This window comes from Oncorhynchus kisutch, linkage group LG25 (assembly GCF_002021735.2).
Source record: "Oncorhynchus kisutch isolate 150728-3 linkage group LG25, Okis_V2, whole genome shotgun sequence".
NCBI lineage: Eukaryota > Metazoa > Chordata > Actinopteri > Salmoniformes > Salmonidae > Oncorhynchus > Oncorhynchus kisutch.
The window spans coordinates 19,411,227-19,435,640 of record NC_034198.2 but is presented as its reverse complement, the minus strand read 5'-3'; the positions used below and the strand labels follow the sequence as shown (position 1 = coordinate 19,435,640).

Below are 24,414 nucleotides of genomic sequence, written 5' to 3'. Positions count from 1 at the left end.
CACAGCTGTAAAAAGAGAAGCACCACATTACCCTTTCAACTGTCACCCATTGAAGCTGTGCCATCAAAGACTGGCTGGCCCATGGCACTAACAGGCCATAGAATGCTAAAGACATTCTGGAATGTTCTAGGTGAACGTTCAGACAACCGTTTGAAATTCAACCGACTTGCCTACTTTGATAAACTCACCAAACAGAAAAGTGCCATTTTCAAATCTCATGGCATCAATAAATGTTATTTCTTCAAGCGTTTAAACTTCCCTGAAACAATAGAAAAGCAACATCAGTTGTTCTGGTGAAGTTCCTAGCTTTTATTTCTTGCTTACATGTCCTTGCTCATCCAGCTTCACCATCCAACCTTTCTTGAAGTTCAGCAAGTCGGGCTGGAATGAGAAACAAATATGCTCAGCATTATTACACACCATTCCTAAAAGCATAACACAAAATGTAACCTCTTTAAAAATGCCAATTAAAATCAACCTGTGGTCTAGTGGCAGTCGAGTGAACCCACACAGTAAGATCATGCAAGATGAACCAAGAGATGCTGAAACACACAGATACTAAACTTGCAGCCTTTTAAAAACCACAGCCCCTCTCGGTTCTACTTAGGACTCCATCATTTTAACAGGTCATACTTACAGGCACCCACAGCTGAAAGAAAAGTATGAATTAACCCGACTAAGTGACTAGAGTAACAACATGCTACATTTTCTGCACTTTGTTACTTAGATGGTAACATATTTAGAAACATTTGTAAGGTTCAAAAAGTCCCTTCAGTTAACTTTGGTCAACCTTCAAAACAAAACTTGATATCTGAGAAAGAGCAGGAAAACATCCTCCACATGCTGGCTCTGCGCGAGGTAGGAGTTTCCCCTGATCACATATCTAGGATCAGATTACCTTACCACCAATCTTACCATAAACATTAGGAGGATACAATAATAAAACTGTCCCTGGACCAGTGGTTAGGGGAAATATGTACCTACTCCATTCAACATCACAGAGCCTTCTGTACAAGTCCAATAAAACAGTTCATGTCTGTTGTGGTTTCACACAGTGGAAGAAAACACACAAAGTGCCCTGGGGAAGCAGTGCTGGTTTGTGGCACACACACTCCTCAAACATACACACAGCAGATTGGGTGCCGACACACAGAGGCCTGAGGGCCATGGCCGAACACATGAGTAGCAAGAAGGTAACCTGGACAGGAGAGGAGACTGTGCTGCCCCCTGTAGCATGGAGGACTGCATTAGGACATCCAGGACACCAACCAACCAGCTCTGAAACAGTATGTCCTAACCACATCACCCACCACAGTGCCCTTGACTGTCCGTTAGTTTACAGTATAATCTAACATCCCAGTCATAAAAACCCTGGTCACGAATACAGCCCCAAAAAGTAGGAAGTAAAAGACCCCCCAAAATACCTAATGACTTTGTCAAAGTCCACGAGGTGCAGACTAATCGATAATCAGTTTATGAAACTATAACAATCCCTTGATGGCCTATGTCATTGAACCAACAAAAGACACTGTGTACCAATATGCGTTCATTCATTCATTACTACAAACAAGCCAGGAGTATAATTTCCCAACCAAAGCTGCTGTAATGACATGATGTTCTAGCCAAAAACTCCAGTACCACGTGTTTAAAATGTTTAGTGCTTTAATAGGACACAGTGGCTCATTATCATAACATTTACACTAGCTAAGGCCTGCTGGGCCCTTTCTCAACCCAAATACTCTTAACCCTGTTACCCAACCCTTATACCCACAATGTTACCCAACCCGTATACTCCACCAACCCCACGACCCCTCAACTCAGCCGGGCTAAAGTCCTGGCGTTGCTGATGACCTCTAACCCCACAGCTTTAGGAGAACAGCAGAACTATTGTGGTGTTGTCTGGCCTTGGAGAGAAAGCTCCTTCAGCTTAGCCCACACATACAAGAACACGCACACACGCCTTCGGTAAACAACTCTCACTGATTACAATGTTCTCCGTTTCAAACTCTCCCTGGTGTGTGTTTGAGTAGGCACACCCTGAGAGGTAACGTAGTAAGACGGAATGACAGAAGAGAGAAAAATGGTACTAACGGTCATGACAGACTCGGTGGTCCTGCGGTCCAGGGACTTAGCTCGTCTCAGAGGGGGCAGAGTGGAGGGGAAGTCCAGACTCTGGCCCAGGTCATGTCTCTGCTCCTGAAACACACGACATGACGTCAATACTACAGCAGCCATGTGTGTCAAAATAGCTCATCAATGTGTCATGAGCCCAATTCCGTTTCTCCCAGTTTCCCCTCACACTTTTACAGAACAGTCTACCTACCAAACATATTATAGCCTTCATTTCTGTGGTATGCAATTTGTTTTTATGAGAAGAACAATCCTCCCATGTGAACAGTTTAACATGTGCTAACATCTCTCTGCACTGTCACAAGAACAACTTCTTTTTTAACAGAATCACACATATTCTAACATGGAACTGAACTCAACAGCCTTTTACTGAACCATAGAATGGAAACAAAGACAATGCTCTGATGCAGGAGAAAACAAGCCTCATCCAGGAGCAGTGTGTCTCAGAAAGAACGAGGGAGAGAGAGAACAGTAGCGATAGAAACAGAGATGAGAGGAGAGAGAGAACAGTAGACAGAAACCGAGAGGAGAGAGAGAACAGTAGCGATAGAAACAGAGGAGAGGAGAGAGAGAGAGCAGTAGACAGAAACCGAGAGGAGAGAGAGAACAGTAGCGATAGAAACCGAGGAGAGGAGAGAGAGAGAGAGAGCAGTAGACAGAAACCGAGAGGAGAGAGAGAGAGAACAGTAGCGATAGAAACCGAGGAGAGGAGAGAGAGAGCAGTAGACAGAAACCGAGAGGGGAGAGAGAGAACAGTAGCGATAGAAACAGAGGAGAGGAGAGAGAGAGAGAGCAGTAGACAGAAACCGAGAGGAGAGAGAGAGAGAACAGTAGCGATAGAAACCGAGGAGAGGAGAGAGAGCAGTAGACAGAAACCGAGAGGAGAGAGAGAGAGAACAGTAGCGATAGAAACAGAGGAGAGGAGAGAGAGAGAGAGCAGTAGACAGAAACCGAGAGGAGAGAGAGAGAGAACAGTAGACAGAAACCGAGAGGAGAGAGAGAGAGAACAGTAGACAGAAACCGAGAGGAGAGAGAACAGTAGCGATAGAAACAGAGAGGAGAGAGAGAACAGTAGACAGAAACCGAGGAGAGAGAGAGAGAGAAAAGTAGACAGAAACCGAGGAGAGAGAGAGAGAGAAAAGTAGACAGAAACCGAGGAGAGAGAGAGAGAGAAAAGTAGAGACAGAACCCGAGGAGAGAGAACAGTAGAGATAGAAACGGAGATGAGAGAGAGAGAACAGTAGAGATAGAAAAGGAGAGGAGAGAGAGAGAGACAAACACACCCCGCAGAGATCCCGGACAGCAACACAATTAGATCCAACCAAATCATGAGAAAACAAAAAGATAATTACTTAACACATTGGAAAGAATTAACAAAAAGAACAGTAAACTAGAATGCTACTTGGCCCTAAACAGAGTACACAGTGGCAGAATACCTGACCACAGTGACTGACCTAAACTTAACGAAAGCTTTGACTATGTACAGACTCAGTGAGCATAGCCTTGCTATTGAGGAAGGCCGACGTAGGCAGACCTGGCACTCAAAAAAGACAGGCTATGTGCACACTGCCCACAAAATGAGGTGGAAACTGAGCTGCACTTCTTAGCCTCCTGCCAAATAAGTGACAATATTAGATTACACAGATCCACAAAGAATTCAAAAACAAACCCAATTTTGATAAACTCATATCTACTAGGTGAAATACCAGTGTGCCCTCACAGCAGCACGGTTTGTGACCTGTTGCCACAAGAAAAGGGCAACCAGTGAAGAACAGACACCATTGTAAATACAACACATATTTATGCTTATTAATTTTCCCTCTTGTACTTTCACTATTTGCACATCGTTACAATACTGTGTATATATACATATGACATTTGAAATGTCTTTATTCTTTTGGAACCTCTGTGAGTGTAATGTTTACTGTTAATTTGTATTGTTTATTTTACTTTAGTTTATTATCTACTTCACTTGCTTTGGCAATGTTAACATACAAGTTTGCCATGCCAATAAAGCCCTTGAATTGAGAGAGTGTGTGTAAGTGCAGGTAGGATGATGTTTACTACAAGTGCCCTTGTGCTTGACAAGACAGGACAAACAGGTCATAAAAACAACTCTTCTGGGGGCACTTTGGCCCGGGACACCTTTTTGGAGGAACATTTTGGGTACAGTCTCTCTCTTTGAGGTCTTTCTGTTGTTGGTCCTACAACAGAGGCGTTTTGTCCCGGCAAGGGCAGAGTGGGAAAGGGAAGTTAGTATCATCACGGGAATCCAGCCACATAATGGAAACTGGAAATTAATACAGCACACTCTCCAGATCCTTTGACCTCTAACCGAAACAAGGACACACAGACAGACACAGAGAGAAAATATATATCTATTTTACAAACACACACAAGACAGAAAAAGTCTGCTTCATGTGCAACAGCTCACAGAATCTAACAAAGCTCCTATTTTAGAGATCTGGTGCTGTGTGTCATTTCAAATCAAAGTTTATTTGTCACGTACACATATGTTAAAGCAGCAGCAGGGAAATGCATGTTTCTAGCCCTAGCAGTGCAAGAAATGTAACAGTACAACACTAATACAAAAAATATATATTTTAAAGAACAAAAAAAAGAAACATGATGATGAAATATCAGAAGAAATATCCGGGATACAAATACAAGGTATAGACAGTATGGACAATATACAGTGCCTTTCAGAAAGTATTCAACTCTTACCTACACATTTTGTTACGTTACAGCCTGAATTTAAAACTAAATTGAGATTTTGTGTCACTGATCGACGCCATCCGGCGCCGACAGAGATTTTTTATTTATTTATTTTACCTTTATTTAACCAGGTAGGCAAGTTGAGAACAAGTTCTCATTTACAATTGCGACCTGGCCAAGATAAAGCAAAGCAGTTCGACAGATAAAACGACACAGAGTTACACATGGAGTAAAAACAAACATACAGTCAATAATGCAGTATAAACAAGTCTATATACAATGTGAGCAAATGAGGTGAGAAGGGAGGTAAAGGCAAAAAAGGCCATGATGGCAAAGTAAATACAATATAGCAAGTAAAATACTGGAATGGTAGTTTTGCAATGGAAGAATGTGCAAAGTAGAAATAAAAATAATGGGGTGCAAAGGAGCAAAATAAATAAATAAATAAAAATTAAATACAGTTGGGAAAGAGGTAGTTGTTTGGGCTAAATTATAGGTGGGCTATGTACAGGTGCAGTAATCTGTGAGCTGCTCTGACAGTTGGTGCTTAAAGCTAGTGAGGGAGATAAGTGTTTCCAGTTTCAGAGATTTTTGTAGTTCGTTCCAGTCATTGGCAGCAGAGAACTGGAAGGAGAGGCGGCCAAAGAAAGAATTGGTTTTGGGGGTGACTAGAGAGATATACCTGCTGGAGCGTGTGCTACAGGTGGGAGATGCTATGGTGACCAGCGAGCTGAGATAAGGGGGGACTTTACCTAGCAGGGTCTTGTAGATGACATGGAGCCAGTGGGTTTGGCGACGAGTATGAAGCGAGGGCCAGCCAACGAGAGCGTACAGGTCACAATGGTGGGTAGTATATGGGGCTTTGGTGATAAAACGGATTGCACTGTGATAGACTGCATCCAATTTGTTGAGTAGGGTATTGGAGGCTATTTTGTAAATGACATCGCCAAAGTCGAGGATTGGTAGGATGGTCAGTTTTACAAGGGTATGTTTGGCAGCATGAGTGAAGGATGCTTTGTTGCGAAATAGGAAGCCAATTCTAGATTTAACTTTGGATTGGAGATGTTTGATATGGGTCTGGAAGGAGAGTTTACAGTCTAACCAGACACCTAAGTATTTGTAGTTGTCCACGTATTCTAAGTCAGAGCCGTCCAGAGTAGTGATGTTGGACAGGCGGGTAGGTGCAGGTAGCGATCGGTTGTAGAGCATGCATTTAGTTTTACTTGTATTTAAGAGCAATTGGAGGCCACGGAAGGAGAGTTGTATGGCATTGAAGCTTGCCTGGAGGGTTGTTAACACAGTGTCCAAAGAAGGGCCGGAAGTATACAGAATGGTGTCGTCTGCGTAGAGGTGGATCAGGGACTCACCAGCAGCAAGAGCGACCTCATTGATGTATACAGAGAAGAGAGTCGGTCCAAGAATTGAACCCTGTGGCACCCCCATAGAGACTGCCAGAGGTCCGGACAGCAGACCCTCCGATTTGACACACTGAACTCTATCAGAGAAGTAGTTGGTGAACCAGGCGAGGCAATCATTTGAGAAACCAAGGCTGTCGTGTCTGCCGATGAGGATATGGTGATTGACAGAGTCGAAAGCCTTGGCCAGATCAATGAATACGGCTGCACAGTAATGTTTCTTATCGATGGCGGTTAAGATATCGTTTAGGACCTTGAGCGTGGCTGAGGTGCACCCATGACCAGCTCTGAAACCGGATTGCATAGCAGAGAAGGTATGGTGAGATTCGAAATGGTCGGTAATCTGTTTGTTGACTTGGCTTTCGAAGACCTTAGAAAGGCACGGTAGGATAGATATAGGTCTGTAGCAGTTTGGGTCAAGAGTGTCCCCCCCTTTGAAGAGGGGGATGACCGCAGCTGCTTTCCAATCTTTGGGAATCTCAGATGACACGAAAGAGAGGTTGAACAGGCTAGTAATAGGGGTGGCAACAATTTCGGCAGATAATTTTAGAAAGAAAGGGTCCAGATTGTCTAGCCCGGCTGATTTGTAGGGGTCCAGATTTTGCAGCTCTTTCAGAACATCAGCTGAATGGATTTGGGAGAAGGAGAAATGGGGAAGGCTTGGGCGAGTTGCTGTTGGGGGTGCAGTGCTGTTGTCCGGGGTAGGAGTAGCCAGGTGGAAAGCATGGCCAGCCGTAGAAAAATGCTTATTGAAATTCTCAATTATGGTGGATTTATCAGTGGTGACAGTGTTTCCCATCTTCAGTGCAGTGGGCAGCTGGGAGGAGGTGTTCTTATTCTCCATGGACTTTACAGTGTCCCAGAACTTTTTTGAGTTAGTGTTGCAGGAAGCAAATTTCTGCTTGAAAAAGCTAGCCTTGGCTTTTCTAACTGCCTGTGTATAATGGTTTCTAGCTTCCCTGAACAGCTGCATATCACGGGGGCTGTTCGATGCTAATGCAGAACGCCATAGGATGTTTTTGTGTTGGTTAAGGGCAGTCAGGTCTGGGGAGAACCAAGGGCTATATCTGTTCCTGGTTCTAAATTTCTTGAATGGGGCATGTTTATTTAAGATGGTTAGGAAGGCATTTAAAAAAAATATCCAGGCATCCTCTACTGACGGGATGAGATCAATATCCTTCCAGGATACCCCGGCCAGGTCGATTAGAAAGGCCTGCTCGCAGAAGTGTTTCAGGGAGCGTTTTACAGTGATGAGTGGAGGTCGTTTGACCGCTGACCCATTACGGATGCAGGCAATGAGGCAGTGATCGCTGAGATCTTGGTTGAAGACAGCAGAGGTGTATTTAGAGGGGAAGTTGGTTAGGATGATATCTATGAGGGTGCCCGTGTTTAAGGCTTTGGGGAGGTACCTGGTAGGTTCATTGATAATTTGTGTGAGATTGAGGGCATCAAGTTTAGATTGTAGGATGGCTGGGGTGTTAAGCATGTTCCAGTTTAGGTCGCCTAGCAGCACGAACTCTGAAGATAGATGGGGGGCAATCAGTTCACATATGGTGTCCAGAGCACAGCTGGGGGCAGAGGGTGGTCTATAGCAGGCGGCAACGGTGAGAGACTTGTTTTTAGAGAGGTGGATTTTTAAAAGTAGAAGTTCAAATTGTTTGGGTACAGACCTGGATAGTAGAACATAACTCTGCAGGCTATCTTTGCAGTAGATTGCAACACCGCCCCCTTTGGCAGTAGTTTGGAATTAAAATGTCTGAATTTTTGGTGGTCTTCCTAAGCCAGGATTCAGACACAGCTAGAACATCCGGGTTGGCAGAGTGTGCTAATGCAGTGAATAGAACAAACTTAGGGAGGAGGCTTCTAATGTTAACATGCATGAAACCAAGGCTATTACGGTTACAGAAGTCGTCAAAAGAGAGCGCCTGGGGAATAGGAGTGGAGCTAGGCACTGCAGGGCCTGGATTCACCTCTACATCGCCAGAGGAACATAGGAGGAGTAGAATAAGGGTACGGCTAAAAGCTATGAGAATTGGTCGTCTAGAACGTCTGGAACATAGAGTAAAAGGAGGTTTCTGGGGGCGATAAAATAGCATCAAGGTATAATGTACAGACAAATGTATGGTAGGATGTGAATACAGTGGAGGTAAACCTAGGTATTGAGTGATGAAGAGAGAGATATTGTCTCTAGAAACATCGTTGAAACCAGGAGATGACATTGCATGTGTGGGTGGTGGAACTAATAGGTTGGATAAGGTATAGTGAGCAGGACTAGAGGCTCTACAGTGAAATAAGCCAATAAACACTAACCAGAACAGCAATGGACAAGACATATTGACATTAAGGAGAGGCATGCTTAGTCGAGTGATCAAAAGGGTCCGGTGAGTGGAGAGGTTGGTTGGTGATTTAGACAGCTAGCCAGGGCATCGGTAGCAAGCTAGCATAGGATGGAGGTCTGTTGTTAGTCACCTCTTGCGTTCCGTCAGTAGATTAGTGGGGTTCCGTGTGGTAGAGGGGATTAATCCAAATCACACAACAACAACAAAAATAAAAACAATAGATATAGTTATAGAGGCCCAAGAAGAAAACATAATAATAATAATAAAAAAATAATAAAAAATAAAAAATTGTCCGATTGTCTATTCAGGTAGCAGCCGGTAAGACAGCTAACGGTTAGCAGGCCGCAGATGGGCGTTCAGGTAACGTCGCGACGGAGGAGCCAGCCGAATAACTCCTTCGGGTAGATAACGTCGGCAGTCCAGTTGTGAAGGCCCGGTGGGGCTCCGCGAAGGCAGTAAAACGGGTCCGGATAGGTGACTGCAGCCCAGGTGTGATTGATGGAACTCAGGAGTGATTGACGGAGCTTGCTAGCTCCGGAATAATTGATGTTTGCTCCGGAATCGACGAAGGCCGATAGTCACACGGATAGCAGCTAGCTAGCTGTGAGATCCGGGTATGAATGTCCAGAGAGCAGTCGAAATCCAGGGACATGGAGAGAAAAATTGGTCCGGTATGTTCCGTTCCGAGCCGCGCTGCGCCGTACAGAACTGGCGATAGATTTTCGAGCTAAAGGATAGCTGATGACCACAAACCGTGGTTAGCTGAATACTAACGATTTGCCAGTAAAGAAGCTAACTAGCTTCTGATTAGCTTCTGGCTAGTTTCAGGCTAGCTTCTGGCTAGTTTCAGGCTAGCTTCTGGCTAGTTTCAGGCTAGCTTCTGGCTAGCTTCTGACTAGTTTCAGGCTAGCTTCTTGGAGTTTCTGGCTAGCTTCTTGGAGGATTACAGATTTGAGGTAAATAATACTTTTTTATAAATATACATTGGTGAGGCGGGTTGCAGGAGAGTGTTTTGAAGATGAGTTGATGAAAAAAAGAAAAAAAAAAGTTGTAAATATATATATATATATACAGGACACGACAAGACGAGGACAAAAGACGTCTGAACTGCTATGCCACCTTGGTGTCATGAAGATGGCCGCTTCGCGTTCCTAGGAAACTATGCAGTTTTTTGTTTTTTTACGTGTTATTTCTTACATTAGTACCCTAGGTCATCTTAGGTTTCATTACATACAGTCGAGAAGAACTACTGAATATAAGATCAGCGTCAACTCACCATCAGTACGACCAAGAATATGTTTTTCGCGACGCGGATCCTGTGTTCTGCCTTACAAACAGTACAACGGAGCAGATCCTATGCAGCGACCCAAAAAAACGACTCCGAAAGAGAGGGAAACGAGGCGGTCTTCTGGTCAGACTCCGGAGACGGGCACACCGTGCACCACTCCCTAGCATTCTTCTTGCCAATGTCCAGTCTCTTGACAACAAGGTTGATGAAATCCGAGCAAGGGTAGCATTCCAGAGGGACATCAGAGACTGTAACGTTCTTTGCTTCACGGAAACGTGGCTCACCGGAGAGACGCTATCCGAAGTGGTGCAGCCAACGGGTTTCTCCACGCATCGCGCCGACAGAAACAAACATCTTTCTGGTAAGAAGAGGGGTGGGGGCGTATGCCTTATGGCCAACGTGACATGGTGTGATGAAAGAAACATACAGGAACTCAAATCCTTCTGTTCACCTGATTTAGAATTCCTCACAATCAAATGTAGACCGCATTATCTGCCAAGAGAATTCTTTTTCTACAAGCATTTCGCTACACTCGCATTAACATCTGCTAACCATGTGTATGTGACAAATAAAATTTGATTTGATTTAATATCAAAGTGGAATTTGTTAGTAGAACATTTTAGCCATTTAAAGCTGAAATGCCATGTAACGTTGTTATGGCAAACTTAAATCATGTAAAGTTCAGGAGTCAAATATGTGTCTCAACAAATCGCATAATAAGTTGCATGGACTCAGTCAGTGTTCAATAATAGATGGTTTTGAATAACCCCACACATACAATTACGTGTACGGTCCATCACTCGAGAAGTGAATTTCAAGCACACGTTCAACTACAAAGACCAGGGAGGTTTCACTGGGTGGAAAGGGTCCATATCAGTGGATATCTTTACATTATCCCTTTTTTACATATATATTCTAGAGAATACAGACCCTTCCCAATACAGATTTTGAGTACCTGTATAAAAGACACTTGTCCACACACTCAATCAAGCAGACTCCAACCTCTCCACAATGGCCAAGACCAGACAGCTGTGTAAGGACATCAGGGATAAAATTGTAGACCTGCACAATGGGCTACAGGACAATAGGCAAGCAGCTTGGTGAGAAGGAAACAACTTAATTACTTAAAAATCATACAATGTGATTTTCTGGATTTTTGTTTTAGATTCCGTCTCTCACAGTTGAAGTGTACCTATGATAAAAATGACAGACCTCTACGTGTTTTGTAAGTAGGAAAACCTGCAAAATCAGCAGTGTATCAAATACTTGTTTTCCCACTGTATATGAGCGGCATTGGACTAAGATACAGTGGCATAGAACAGAATATATACACATATGAGATGAGTAATGAAAGATATGGAGACATTATTAAAGTGGCTAGTGTTTCATTTCCTTAAGGTTGCCAGTGACTCCTAATCTGTCTATAGGCAGCAGCCTCTGATGTGCTGGATGGCTGTTTAACAGTCAGTGGTGTGGTATAGAATACAATACAGTATATAAACTCAGCAAAAAAAGAAACGTCCTCTCACTGTCAACTGCGTTTATCTTAACGTGTAAATATTTGTATGAACATAGCAAGATTTAACAACTGAGAAATAAACTGAACAAGTTCCACAGATATGTGCCTAGCAGAAATTGAATGTGTCCCTGAACAAAGGGGGGGGGGGGGGGGGGGGGGTCAAAATCAAACAGTCAGTATCTGGTGTGGCCACCAGCTGCATTAAGAACTGCAGTGCATCTCCTCCTCATGGACTGCACCAGATTTGCCAGTTCTTGCTGTGGGATGTTACCCCACACTTCCACCAAGACACCTGCAAGTTCCCGGACATTTCTGGGGGGAATGGCCCTAGCCCTCACCCTCCGATCCCAGGTCCCAGACGTGCTCAATGGGATTGAGATCCAGGCTCTTCGCTGGCCATGGCAGAACACTGACATTCCTGTCTTGCAGGAAATCACACACAGGTGTCCTGTGTGAATTTAAGTATGCTCTCTCTAATTATTTTTCTCTCTGAAGACCTGAGCCCTAGGACCATGACTCAGGACTACCTGGCATGATAACTCCTTGCTGTCCCCAGTCCACCTGTCCGTGCTGCTGCTCCAGTTTCAACTGTTCTGCCTGCGGCTATGGAATCCTGACCTGTTCACCGGACGTGCTACCTGTCCCAGACCTGCTGTTTTCAACTCTCTAGAGACAGCAGGAGTGAGAGATATACTCTTAATGATCGGCTATGAAAAGCCAACTGACATTTACTCCTGAGGTGCTGACTTGCTGCACCCTCGACAACTACTGAGATTATTATTATTTGACCATGCTGGTCATTTATGAACATTTGAACATCTTGGCCATGTTCTGTTATAATCTCCAACCGGCACAGCCAGAAGAGGACTGGCCACCCATCATAGCCTGGTTCCTCTAGGTTTTTTCCTAGGTTTTGGCCTTTCTAAGGAGTTTTTCCTAGCCACTGTGCTTCTACACCTGCATTGCTTGCTGTTTGGGGTTTTAGGCTGGGTTTCTGTACAGCACTTTGAGATATCAGCTATATAAATATATAAATACATTTGATATTGTTGAAATCTTTTCATTTGTTTTTTAAGCACTTCCTTACTGCTTTAGCACATGGCCACAGTTGCGTGTGTTCCAATGTGAATTATCTAACGATGCCAAAAGAGTGTAAACAAAGAACAGTGCTGTTCAATGTGAAAGGTTATCTTTATTATAGAACAATGGGCAATTTAATACAGTAAATAGTTTGGGTTAACTTGGTGACAATGTTAAGAAAATACATTTTGGAAATTTGGTCAAAGTACTCCTTTTCTAAATATTTCTTTCCAAATGATTAATGTAGAGCAGGTGTTCCCAAACTGGGGGGTACGCGCAATGCTGTCGGGGTACGCCAGATAAAAATGTGATTCCCATGTTTTATTTATTTACATTTTCAAACAGTTAATTCATATTTTCCAACGGGGCTATACATTTGGGTGAGGTTTTTTTCTCCCCTGAGTAGCCTCATTTCACTACCAAAAATAAAATTCAACCAACTAGTGTTCAGCAAAATAACACAATGTCAAATACAGGTAGCCTAGTCAAATAATTAACATCCAATCACAATAACCGTTATTCTCTCGTGGGAATTCCACTAACAGACCGTATGTAGCCAAACGTAGCTGCTGCTCAATCTGTTTGCTCTAAAATTGATAAATGGTTTAAAAAAAAGTAAGGCCTGCATCCAGAGACACATACCAGCTCTACTGGTAGTACTGCTACTACCAACAGTACTACACCGGCACCTGACGACGACACAAGTTCTGCCTCCACGAGCACATCCAATGCTAGCATCAGTAATTCTACATGTTGTAGCCCAGCTAACACGGACACTGACAGTTGTGAATCTGATGCAGCCGAAGAGCTACTGCCCCCTTACCCAGGAAAGCACCGAACAGACAGGGATGTTGGACCATCGAAGAGGCGCAAATATGATGAGAACTACATTGATTTGGGGTTCATTTATATTGGGACAAGTGCCTTTCCTCAGCCAGTGTGTTATATGTGCAAAAGTACTATCTCACAACTCGATGAAACCTTCACTCTTGTGCAGACATTTAGAAACAAAACATGGCAATTTGAAAAATAAGCCATAGGAGTTTGAGTGAGAATTAAGACGACTTTCGAGTAATAAGACATGTATAAAAGCAACAGATGCCATTAATAAGAAGGGGCTACAAGCGTCTTCTATGGTGAGCTACCGAGTGGCTAGGACAGGCAAGCCCTATACTATTGTGGAGGACTTAATTCTTCCTGCTGACGTGGACATGGCTGGGACAATGCTGGGGGAAAAGGCCCCAAAAAAACTATACCGACAATGACTTCATCAAACAACACTGTTTCCCGACGCATCAGTGACATGGCAGGAGATGTTTTACAACAATTACTGCTTCGCATACAAGACAGTGAATTCTACGCGTTACAGCTGGATGAGTCAACAGACGAGGCGGGCCTGGCACAGCTCCTGATAGATGTCTGTTATGTTTATGAGGGGGGGGTCAATTAAGGAAGACATCCTCTTCTGCAAACCACTGGAAACAGGACAATATATTTTTAAAGTACTGGACAGCTTTGTGACATCCAATGGACTTTGGTGGTTAAGATGTGTTGGTATTTGTACTGATGGCGCAAAAGCCATGACAGGGTGACATAGTGGAGTGGTAACGCGCGTGCAAGCAGTTGCTCCCGACCCCATTTGGGTACACTGCAGCATCCACCGAGAGGCTCTTGCTGCCAAGGGAATGCCTGAGAGCTTGAAAGACGTTTTGGACACTACAGTGAAAATGGTTAACTTTGTTAAAGCAAGGCCTGTGAACTCTCATATATTTTCTACAGTATGCAATGATATGGGCAGCGACCATGTAACACTTTTACAACATACAGAAGTACGCTGGTTATCAAGGGACAAAGTATTGACACATTTTTTTTTTTAATTGAGAGACAAGCTTAAAGTTTTCTTTACTGACCATAATTTGCACTTGTCTGACGACGAGCTTCTCACACGACTGGCCTATTTGGGTGATGTTTTTTCTCGCCTGAAAGATCTGAATCTAGCATTACAGGGACTCTCCGCAACTATATTCAATGTGCGGGACAAAATTGAGGCTATGAATAAGAAGTTGGAGCTCTTCTGTGTCTGCATTAACAAGGACAACACACAGGTCTTTCCATCATGGTATGATTTTTGTGTGAAAATGAACTCAAGCTTACGGACAATGTCAAATGTGATATAGCGAACCACCTGAGTGAGTTGCATGCGCAATTACGCTGGTACTTTCCCGAAACGGATGACACAAACAACTGGATTTGTTATACCTTTCATTTCCTGCCTCCAGTCCACTTACCGATATCTGAACAAGAGAGCCTCATCGAAATTGCAACAAGCGGTTCTGTGAAAATGGAATTTAATCAGAAGCCACTGCCAGATTTCTGGATTGGGCTGCGCTCAGAGTATCCTGCCTTGGCAAATCGAGATGTTAAGACACTGATGTAACTACATGAGCGGATTCTCGGCCCTCACTAGAATGAAAGCTAAATACAGCCACAGACTGTGTGGAAAATTATTTAAGACAGACTTTCTCTCCAATACAACCCAACATTGCAGAGTTATGTGCCTCCTTTCAAGCACACTCTTCTCATTAACCTGCACACTCTTCTCATTAACCTGTGGTGAGTTATTCATTGGATGAACAAATAAGGTTTTATAAGTAAGATGGTTAAATAAAGAGCAAAATGATTGATTATTATTATTATTTGTGCCCTAGACCTACCTCTCTAAGATCAAGTTCAACTGAATGGGTTTAAAGGGGGTACAATCTCTGTACCACACATACACAGTGCTGTAGTTGTACCTCTTTGTGGAAGCGTCTGTGTTCGCTGCGGCCCTGTCTGGCTCCAGTCCTTCCAGCCTCCTCCACCTCCATCCTCTCTGCATTCTCCAGCTCCAATGCCTCCAGCTTCTCTATCACCCCAGATCGACTAGAACACATATGGAACAAGGTTAACGGTCAGCGGTGAAGGCTAGAGGTCAGAGGCCTTTAGTTTAACTTTTTTTAGTGGATTTAAAAAAAAATATGGTACAATGGTTTTGGATATGGCAAAAAAAATAGACTTCCTTCTCAGGTGGAGAAAATAGATTAACTTTATTGGATACTGTAGTTTTCCTGTGTGTGTGTGTGTGTGTGTGTGTGTGTGTGGGGGGGGGGGTAAACGTTGCATAATTCACATTTATAGGTGAACATTACAATACCCCGCTACATGAAATGTGAGTAACAGACATGATGAATTTGAGAAGGACAGTTTAGGCTCATACTCTTGTGACTGTCACCCCAACCTTTCTGTTCCAACTTCTGTAAACACACAGCAGACATGCAGTGAAACGATAGATACATCAAAGCTGCCGGTGTATTCCTCCCTTACATCTTTCTTTCTACCCTCGGTTTATGAGGAGCGAGTCGCTTGGAAATAAAAAAAATTACTGTGCCCTTATTAGGGGAATCCTCGGCGGTAGCTGGCTTCCTTACAAGGCAACAAGTGAGGGAGAGAGAGAAATGAAGAAATGGCGAGAAAGAGAGGACGAGAGGTATTTTCAGTCACATGACTGTTTGCACCCCACCAGCCAGTGAACGAGCCGAGTGGCGGTGTGTGTGTGTGTTTGTATTTGTGTGCAATAATTCTGGAATAGAGTGCTAGTTGGCTGCTGGGGTCCAGAATGGCAGTGTTCCGAAATGAAACAAAATTGACTAATTTTTAATCAGTCTACTGGACATTCCTGATCTCTTCCTTGCTCTCTTGTTAAGCTCTTCCTCTCAGGCATGGTTTTGGATGAGGGGATGAGGTGGGTGTGGTGTGGGTGTGTCTGCTTAACCTCTTGACCCTTTCCTAGAACAGAGACAGGAGCGGATGATGGGCGAATGGAAAGTACAAAGCCTGTTTATTCAGTGTGTTTATGCTGAAAAACTACAGGGGGAAAAAACACAGGGAAAGGTAATTATTACAGTTGAAGTCGGAAGTTTATAAACACTAATGTTGGAGTCATTAAAACTCATTTTCAACCACTCCACACATTTCTTGTTAACTTCTCTAGGGTAGGGGGCAGCCTTTGGAATTTTGGATGAAAAGCATACCCATATTAAACAGCTTTCTACTCAGGCCCAGAAGATAGGATATGCATATAATTAGTAGATTTGGATTGACAACTCTAAAGTTTCCAAAACTGTTAAAATAAGGTCTGAGTATAACAGAACTGATTTGGCAGGCGAAAACATCAGAAAAATCCATTCAGGAAGTAGGATTTTTGTTGTTGTGTAGTTTTCTATTCAATATCATTACAGTATCCATTGACCTAGGACTCAAATTGCAGTTCCTATGCCTTCCACTAAATGTCAACAGTCTTTAGAAATAAATTGTTTCAGGCTTGTATTCTGAAAAATGAGGGTGTAAGAGCAGTCTGAATGAGTGGACCCGGCCTTGTCACAGAGCTTTTTCATGCGCGCGACCAGAGAGTGCCTTTCTTGTTTACCTTTTATATCGACAACGTTATTGTCCGGTTGAAATATTATAGATTATTTAGGCTAAAAACAACCTGAGGATTGAATATAAACATCGTTTGACATGTTTCTATGAACTTTACAGATACAATTAGAATTTTTCTGGCTGCTGTGACTGCGTTTGAGCCTGTGGATTACTGAAGAAAATGCAAACAAAACTGAGGTTTTCGGATATAAAGAGAGACTTTATCAAACAAAAGGAATATTTATTGAATAAATGAATGTCTTCTGAGTGCCACCATATGAAGATCATCAAAGGTAAGGGATTAATTTTATCTCTATTTCTGACTTGTGCAACTCTTCTACTTGGCTGGTTGCTGTTTGTAATGATTTGTCTGCTGGGCGATGTTCTCAAATAACGTAAGGTCTGCTTTCGCCGTAAAGCATTTTTGAAATCTGACACAGTGGTTGGATTCACAAGAAGTTTATCTTTAACCAATGTAAAATAGTTGGTATTATTTCTGTATTTTAATTTTTGCAAAAATTGTTTGCAGACAGATTATTTCACTTATAATTCACTGTATCACAATTCCAGTGGGTCAGAACTTTACATACACTAAGTTGATTGTGCCTTTAAAACAGCTTGGAAAATTCCAGAAACGATGTCATGGCTTTAGAAGCTTCGTATAGGCCAATTGACACCATTTGCGTCAATTGGAGGTTTACCTGTGGATGTATTTCAAGGCCTACCTTCACATTCAGTGCCTCTTTGCTTGACATCATGGGAAAATCAAAAGAAATCAGCAGACACTTCAGAAAAACAATTATAGACGACCACAAGTCTGGTTCATCCTTGGCAGCAATTTCTCAAACGTCTGAAGGTACCACGTTCATCTGTACAAAACAATAGTAAGCATAAACACCATGGGACCACACAGCCGTTATACCACTCAGGAAGGAGAAGCGTTCTGTCTCCTAGAGATGAACTTACTTTGGTACGAAAAGTGCAAATCAATCACAGAACAACAGCAAAGGAACTTGTGAAGATGCTGGAGGAAACAGGTACAAAGGTATCTATATCCACAATAAAACAAGTCCTATATCGACATAACCTGAAAGGCTGCTCAGCAAGGAAGAAGCCATTGCTCCAAAACCACCATAAAAAAGCCAGACTATGGTTTGCAACTGCACATGGGGACAAAGATCATACTTTTTGGAGAAATGCCCTCTGGTCTGATGAAACAAAAATAGAATTGTTTGGCCATAATGACCATCGTTATGTTTGGAGGAAAAGGGGAATGCTTGCAAGCCAAAGAACACCATCCCTGAAGCACGGGGGTGGCAGCATCATGTTGTGGGGGTGCTTTACTGCAAGAGGGACTGGTGCACTTCACAAAATAGATGGCATCATGAGGAAAGAAAAGTCTGTGGATATATTGAAGCAACATCTCAAGACATCAGTCAGGAAGTTAAAGCTTGGTCGCAAATGGGTCTTCCAAATGGACAATGACCCCAAGCATGCTTCCAAAGTTGTGGCAAAATGGCTTAAGGACAAAGTCAAGGTATTGGAGTGGCCATCACAAAGCCCTGACCTCAATCCTATGGAACATTTGTGGGCAGAACTGAAAAAGCTTGTGTGAGCAAGGAGGCCTACCAACCTGACTCAGTTACACCAGCTCTGTCAGGAGGAATGGGCCAAAATTCACCCAACTTGTTGTGGGAAGCTAAATTTTTTTTAAATTTTACCTTTATTTAACCAGGCAAGTCAGTTAATAAGAACACATTCTTATTTTCAATGACGGCCTGGGAACAGTGGGTTAACTGCCTGTTCAGGGGCAGAACGACAGATTTGTACCTTGTCAGCTCGGGGGTTTGAACTCGCAACCTTCCGGTTACTAGTCCAACGCTCTAACCACTAGGCTACCCTGCCGAAGGCTACCCAAAACGTTTGACCCAAGTTAAACAATTTAAAGGCAATCCTACCAAATACTAATTGAGTGTATGTAAACGTCTGACCCACCAGGAATGTGATGAAAGAAATAAAAGCTGAAATAAATCACTAATATTATTCTGACATTTCACATTCTTAAAATAAAGTGGTGATCCTAACTGACCTAAGACAGGGAATTTTTTACTTGGATTAAATGTCAGGAATTGTGAAAAACTGAGTTTAAATGTATTTGGCAAAGTTCTATGTACATTTTTGACATCAACTGTACATACATAATTCCTATGAGAAGTATAACGGAACTATGGAACGCAGAGATTCATCGATTTCACACGGTTTGGATTTCACCAAACACAGCCTTTTCCTCTTGGTCTGAGTGTGTGTGTTTTGACCCAGCTTCGTTGGGGGTGTGTGTGCATCACAAGGCTGTGTGTGTGTGTGTGTGTGTATCTGTGCAAGTGTGTTTAGAAGCAGAGACCGTGTGTGTTGCTGCATCATTGGAATCTCTACTGATGTCCTTCCAGGGCAGAGTGCCTGCTGGTCTGTAACCTGGCAGTCAGACAGCAGAGTTCACTAACCTGGTTTACCAGCCTATACAAGTACCTGATTAACAGCTAAGGCTTTACCTTGATAAATATATCCTAGGTAAGAAACGGTGACTGAAGTCTGGAACCTTCTTTTATTCTCATTAGACTGACCTCTTAGGTCTGAACGTGGGCCTTTCTTTTTTGTCTCTCTGGACTAAGACAGAACAGACATGCAAACAGATGGACAGACAGACAGACTTGCCTCCTTTCGGGACTGAACACGGCCTCTTTCTCCTCACCAGGACTCCTCACTCGACTCCTCTTCTCTGCCTTCCTGGCCTCGGCCTCCAGCCTCCTGGACCGTGGCATATCATTGTGCCCGCTGTGGCCTTGCCCTAACCGCCCCGCCGGGTGGCTCTCTGTGCTGGTCACCGTGCTGCCGCTGGCGTCAGAGTCCAGCGAGCTAACAGAGCCACTGATGTGGGAGCCGTTGGACAGCAGGGAGCTGCCGGAGGGGAAAGGGTCACTGGGGACCGGGGAGAGGCAGCGGGGCACCCCGCCCAGGCTGGAGCAGGAGCCCGTGGGAGACAGGAGGTCGTGGTGGGGGAGCGGGACTGAGCCGTGGAGAGGGAGGCCGCTACGGTCCACCTCGTCACCGTTGACTGAGCCGGCATCTGAGCCCCGACCCACGGAACCACAGTCACCTGGAAGAGGGAGGGGGTGGAGGGTCAAAGGTGGTGAATGATAGATGAGAACAGTAGAAAACTCTTACCATCTCTAATTACCATCTCTAAATTCTAATGTTATAATATTTTACAGCTGTGTAGCTTGCTAACACCATTACAATCCTATCAGATTGCCATATATGGGTCTTTCTATAAATAATGGGACCAATGTGTGATATTGGGATAACTTCAAAATGGTTTGAAACAAAAATAAAATGTTGTTTTTTTATGTAGTTCCACATGTGTACTTAGAGGAATATATGCAAATAGGCCCCTAAATCCACCTATACATCCTTTAAGCAGGGTTCATACAGACATTGGCAAGTCAAATTCAAATGACTCTCAGGTACTTTTTCACCTCTACGGGATCGGTGTACCCCCGCGGGACGGTTGAGCTAACGTAGGCTAATGTGATTACCATGAGGTTGTAAGTAACAACAACATTTCCCAGGACATAGACATATCTGATATGGGCAGAAAGCTTACATTTTAAAGCTATCAATTAACATTTAAGGACCTCAATGTTAAACAACTATAATTTATATCTTCATATTCATCTTCTGCACATCTACCATTCCAGTGTTTCAATTGCTATATTGTAATTACTTCGCCACCATGGCCTATTTATAGCCTTAACTCCCGTATCTTACCTCATTTCCACTCACTGTACATAGACTTTGTTTTATTTTGTGCTGTTGTATTATTGACTATGTTTTGTTTATTCCATGTGTAACTCTGTTGTTGTGTGTTGAATTGCTATGCGTTTATCTTGGCCAGGTCGCAGTTGCAAATGAGAACTTGTTCTCAACTAGCCTACCTGGTTAAATAAAGGTGTTCTCAACTAGCCTACCTGGTTAAATAAAGGTGTTCTCAACTAGCCTACCTGGTTAAATAAAGGTGTTCTCAACTAGCCTACCTGGTTAAATAAAGGTGTTCTCAACTAGCCTACCTGGTTAAATAAAGGTGTTCTCAACTAGCCTACCTGGTTAAATAAAGGTGTTCTCAACTAGCCTACCTGGTTAAATAAAGGTGTTCTCAACTAGCCTACCTGGTTAAATAAAAAGGTAGAATAAATGTTAAAAATATAAAAAATATATAATTGGACATATAGGGCTTCATATAGAACCCCCCCACTAAAAAGCATTCAAAAAGTATATATTTTTTTTAAAAGTAGGCCATCACCACTTCAAGAATAATGCATTGATATTAAAATGATTATTACATTCTAAAATGTGAAATAAATTGGATGCATGCCGATTTTTCTGTAGCCGATGCAGGTACACAGAATAAAGCCAGGAATAGCAGTACCATTAATCACACCCATCACTGTTTTTATAATGAGAAAGTGTCCAAAAACCAGGTTCCTTTTTGTAATGGAAGGATTTGTATGGAAAGCCAAGCTGAAGCCAGCATTAGATGTTATTGTCCTCAAATCAAATCAAATTTTAGGGATAATAACAGCACATGGTTTTACCGCAAACGAGTAGTGCAACTAGGCTTGAGCGGTATCCAGATTGTCATACCTTCATACTGACCTTGTGCCTTACCACGATATTAGGTAATACAGGCACTGAACACAATGGGCGCCGTTTTCTAACCCCACTGATACTCGGTAATCCAAAGGTTAGCAATGCTAACAGGTATGTGTAGAATCACATAGAGAATGCTAACTAGATGCTAATGAGTGCATTGCGAACTATTTGTACAGTTTCTGACCTAAACTATAGAAGTATACAAGCAACTCAAAAATGCTACTCAGAGTTTGCTGCACACACAAAACAAATATTAGCCATCAAGGCTCTTGACCTACAACGGGATTTTCTGCTGTTACCAAGCAAATTCTTGATTTAGGAAGAAGCTACTGAATTAGCAAACCAAATGCAAGACTGCATAGCAATTAACACATTTTAGACAGTTAACTTAAAGGTTATCTAGCTGGCAAACTTTTAGTTGTGAATTCCATACTGTAATTAGATCACCTGACGTATGTTGCACAACAGTGAGTGACTCAACGCTCCGTTCCCTTGTCCTGTAAACAAACACCACGTGACACGTGACTGGGGACTACCAAAAGCTTCATAATAATGTGCCAAGTGAAATGAAGAACGCAATGCTCTTTATCTCCTAATGTATTGCACTAGTTGACTGCAGGTATTTACATAAAAAAGCTATGAATATTCCAATTGATTAAAAACTTAAAAGAAATTGTTTTAACGGTATTGACCGTATTAAAAAAACATCCGGTGGCTTTTTCCAAATCCGCAGTAATTCACCCAAACCGAAGTGCAACCCCCTTCAATTGAAAACGCTGGAGACAAAAGTGGCCAAATCGCTCACAAACAGACAAAAAAGTAAATGACTGATAATAATAAACGAGCAGGAGAACTTATAAATTGTCTACAATAATTAGAAGGCCTTTTCAAGCACCAAATGTATGAAATGTCAGATTTTCAAGGTAGGCCTATTCCAGTACTTGAATTTCTGAGCTCCAAATTCAAGTAGGTTACTTCAAGTCCCTTGTAACATGGAAACCAAAATGTATGTCAATACCAGATCATAGTGTGAAGTAGCCCGATAGGCTGTCATTATATCCAGAACATTTCTTCAGAATAGCGTTGGGTGCTGCGCAATAGTCTATCCTACACAATTGTGCACAGTAGACAGTGTCCAATCTGAGGCACAAAAACATATGAAAACACGAACTCATTAACTTGATGCATTATCTGTTAAATCTAACGACACACTGCTGTAAATCAAGCAGACAGATCAACATCAATTCACATGGGATATTAGACCCAACGTGGATCCAGGCACAACGTTCTTCACCGACGTAACAAATGAGACACCAAAATATTCTGGACATTCCTCGCCAATACCTTTTTTCCAGAACCTTTGTTGTTTTTGCATCACAAGCGCTATCAGAACAGCTGTTCGTCACTTGACTGTCATTCAGAAAATTCCTTCCTAGATCAGATGATGATGTGTGAAAATATCTTGGCGTAATTATACATCTCGATACCAAATGTGCATCCAACAAGTATTATGTATAATTATTAAAATAACCACGTTAATGACAGTATCGATTTAGGTTGTAAGTATCAAGGTGACTCTTTTGGTTAAAAGCATTCCATTTTGCAATCGCATACATTTTGGGGGATTTGTGTGCCCATGAAAAACGGTTTTCACATCGTAACATAAGGAAAAACTAAATGTTCTGTAGTTACACTACATTTCTGAGATCTCTATACAAAAAAAAAAGTTTGACAGCTAGATCCAGGATGCTTACAGTTTTGAAGTGCAATGTCTAATTTAACAGATTAATGCTTAATGGAAAATATAACAACAACTTACACTGCCATAAAAACAAGGACAGAAAAGTCATTTTTTTATGTCTCATGATTTTGGACAAATTCATCACGACAAGCATGATAATGGGTTAAGCATAGGTTAAGTCAACTAGTGAATTTTATTGAGTGCCCTCCGTAATTATTGGGGGAAATTTGTTGGATGCATTTGCTGTTGGTTTAGGTTGGTTTTCAGATTATTTTGTGCCCAATAGAAATTAATGGTAAATAATGTATTGTTTCATTTTGGAGTCACTTTTATTGTAAATAAAAATAGAAGGTTTCTAAACACTTCTACATTAATGTGGATGTTACCATGACCACGGGTAATCCTGAATTAATTGTGAATAAATGATGAGTAAGAAAGATAGACGCACAAATATCATACCCCCAAGACATGCTAACCTCTCACCATTACAACAGGGGAGGTTAGCATTTTAGCATCTGTAACTCTCACGAATCATTATTCACGATTCATTTAGGATTATCCATAAATCACCTCTTGAGTGGCGCAGCGGTCTAATGAACTTCATCGCAGTGCTTGAGGCGTCACTACAGACCCGGGTTCGATCAGCTGGCCATGACCGAGAGACCCATTAGGCGGCGCACAATTGGCCCAGAGTCATCTGGGTTAGGAGAGGGTTTGGCCGGCCGGGATTTCCTTGTCCCATCGCGCTCTAGCGACTCCTTGTGGTGGGCCGGGCACCTGCAAGCTGACCTCGGTTGCCAGCTGGACGGTGTTTCCTCCGACACATTGGTGCAGCTAGCTTCCGGGTTAAGCGAGAAGTGTTTCAAGAAGCAGTGCAGCTTGGCAGGGTTGTGTTTCGGAGAACACATGGCTCTCGACCTTCGCCTCTCCCGAGTCCATACCGGAATTGCAGCGATGGGACAAGACTAACTACCAATTGGATATCACAAAAAAGTGGTAAAAGTTCTTATTTTTTGGTGTTG

At 42.7% G+C, this 24,414-nt stretch overlaps 1 protein-coding gene across 6 annotated transcripts in view; it reads right to left on the bottom strand.

Annotated features, from left to right (window-relative positions):
* The window catches only part of LOC109870200 (myosin phosphatase Rho interacting protein), a 74,206-nt gene that overhangs the window by 25,085 nt on the left and 24,707 nt on the right, over positions 1 to 24,414 (bottom strand). For all 6 annotated transcript variants that reach the window (XM_020460607.1, XM_020460606.1, XM_031804560.1 and 3 more), the window contains exons 6-9: positions 19,657 to 20,098; positions 15,282 to 15,408; positions 2,092 to 2,196; positions 325 to 381 (exon numbers count right to left, since the gene is read on the bottom strand). In XM_020460607.1, coding sequence (XP_020316196.1) covers positions 325 to 381; positions 2,092 to 2,196; positions 15,282 to 15,408; positions 19,657 to 20,098 — 731 coding nt within the window. The remainder of the gene's footprint in view (positions 1 to 324; positions 382 to 2,091; positions 2,197 to 15,281; positions 15,409 to 19,656; positions 20,099 to 24,414) is intronic.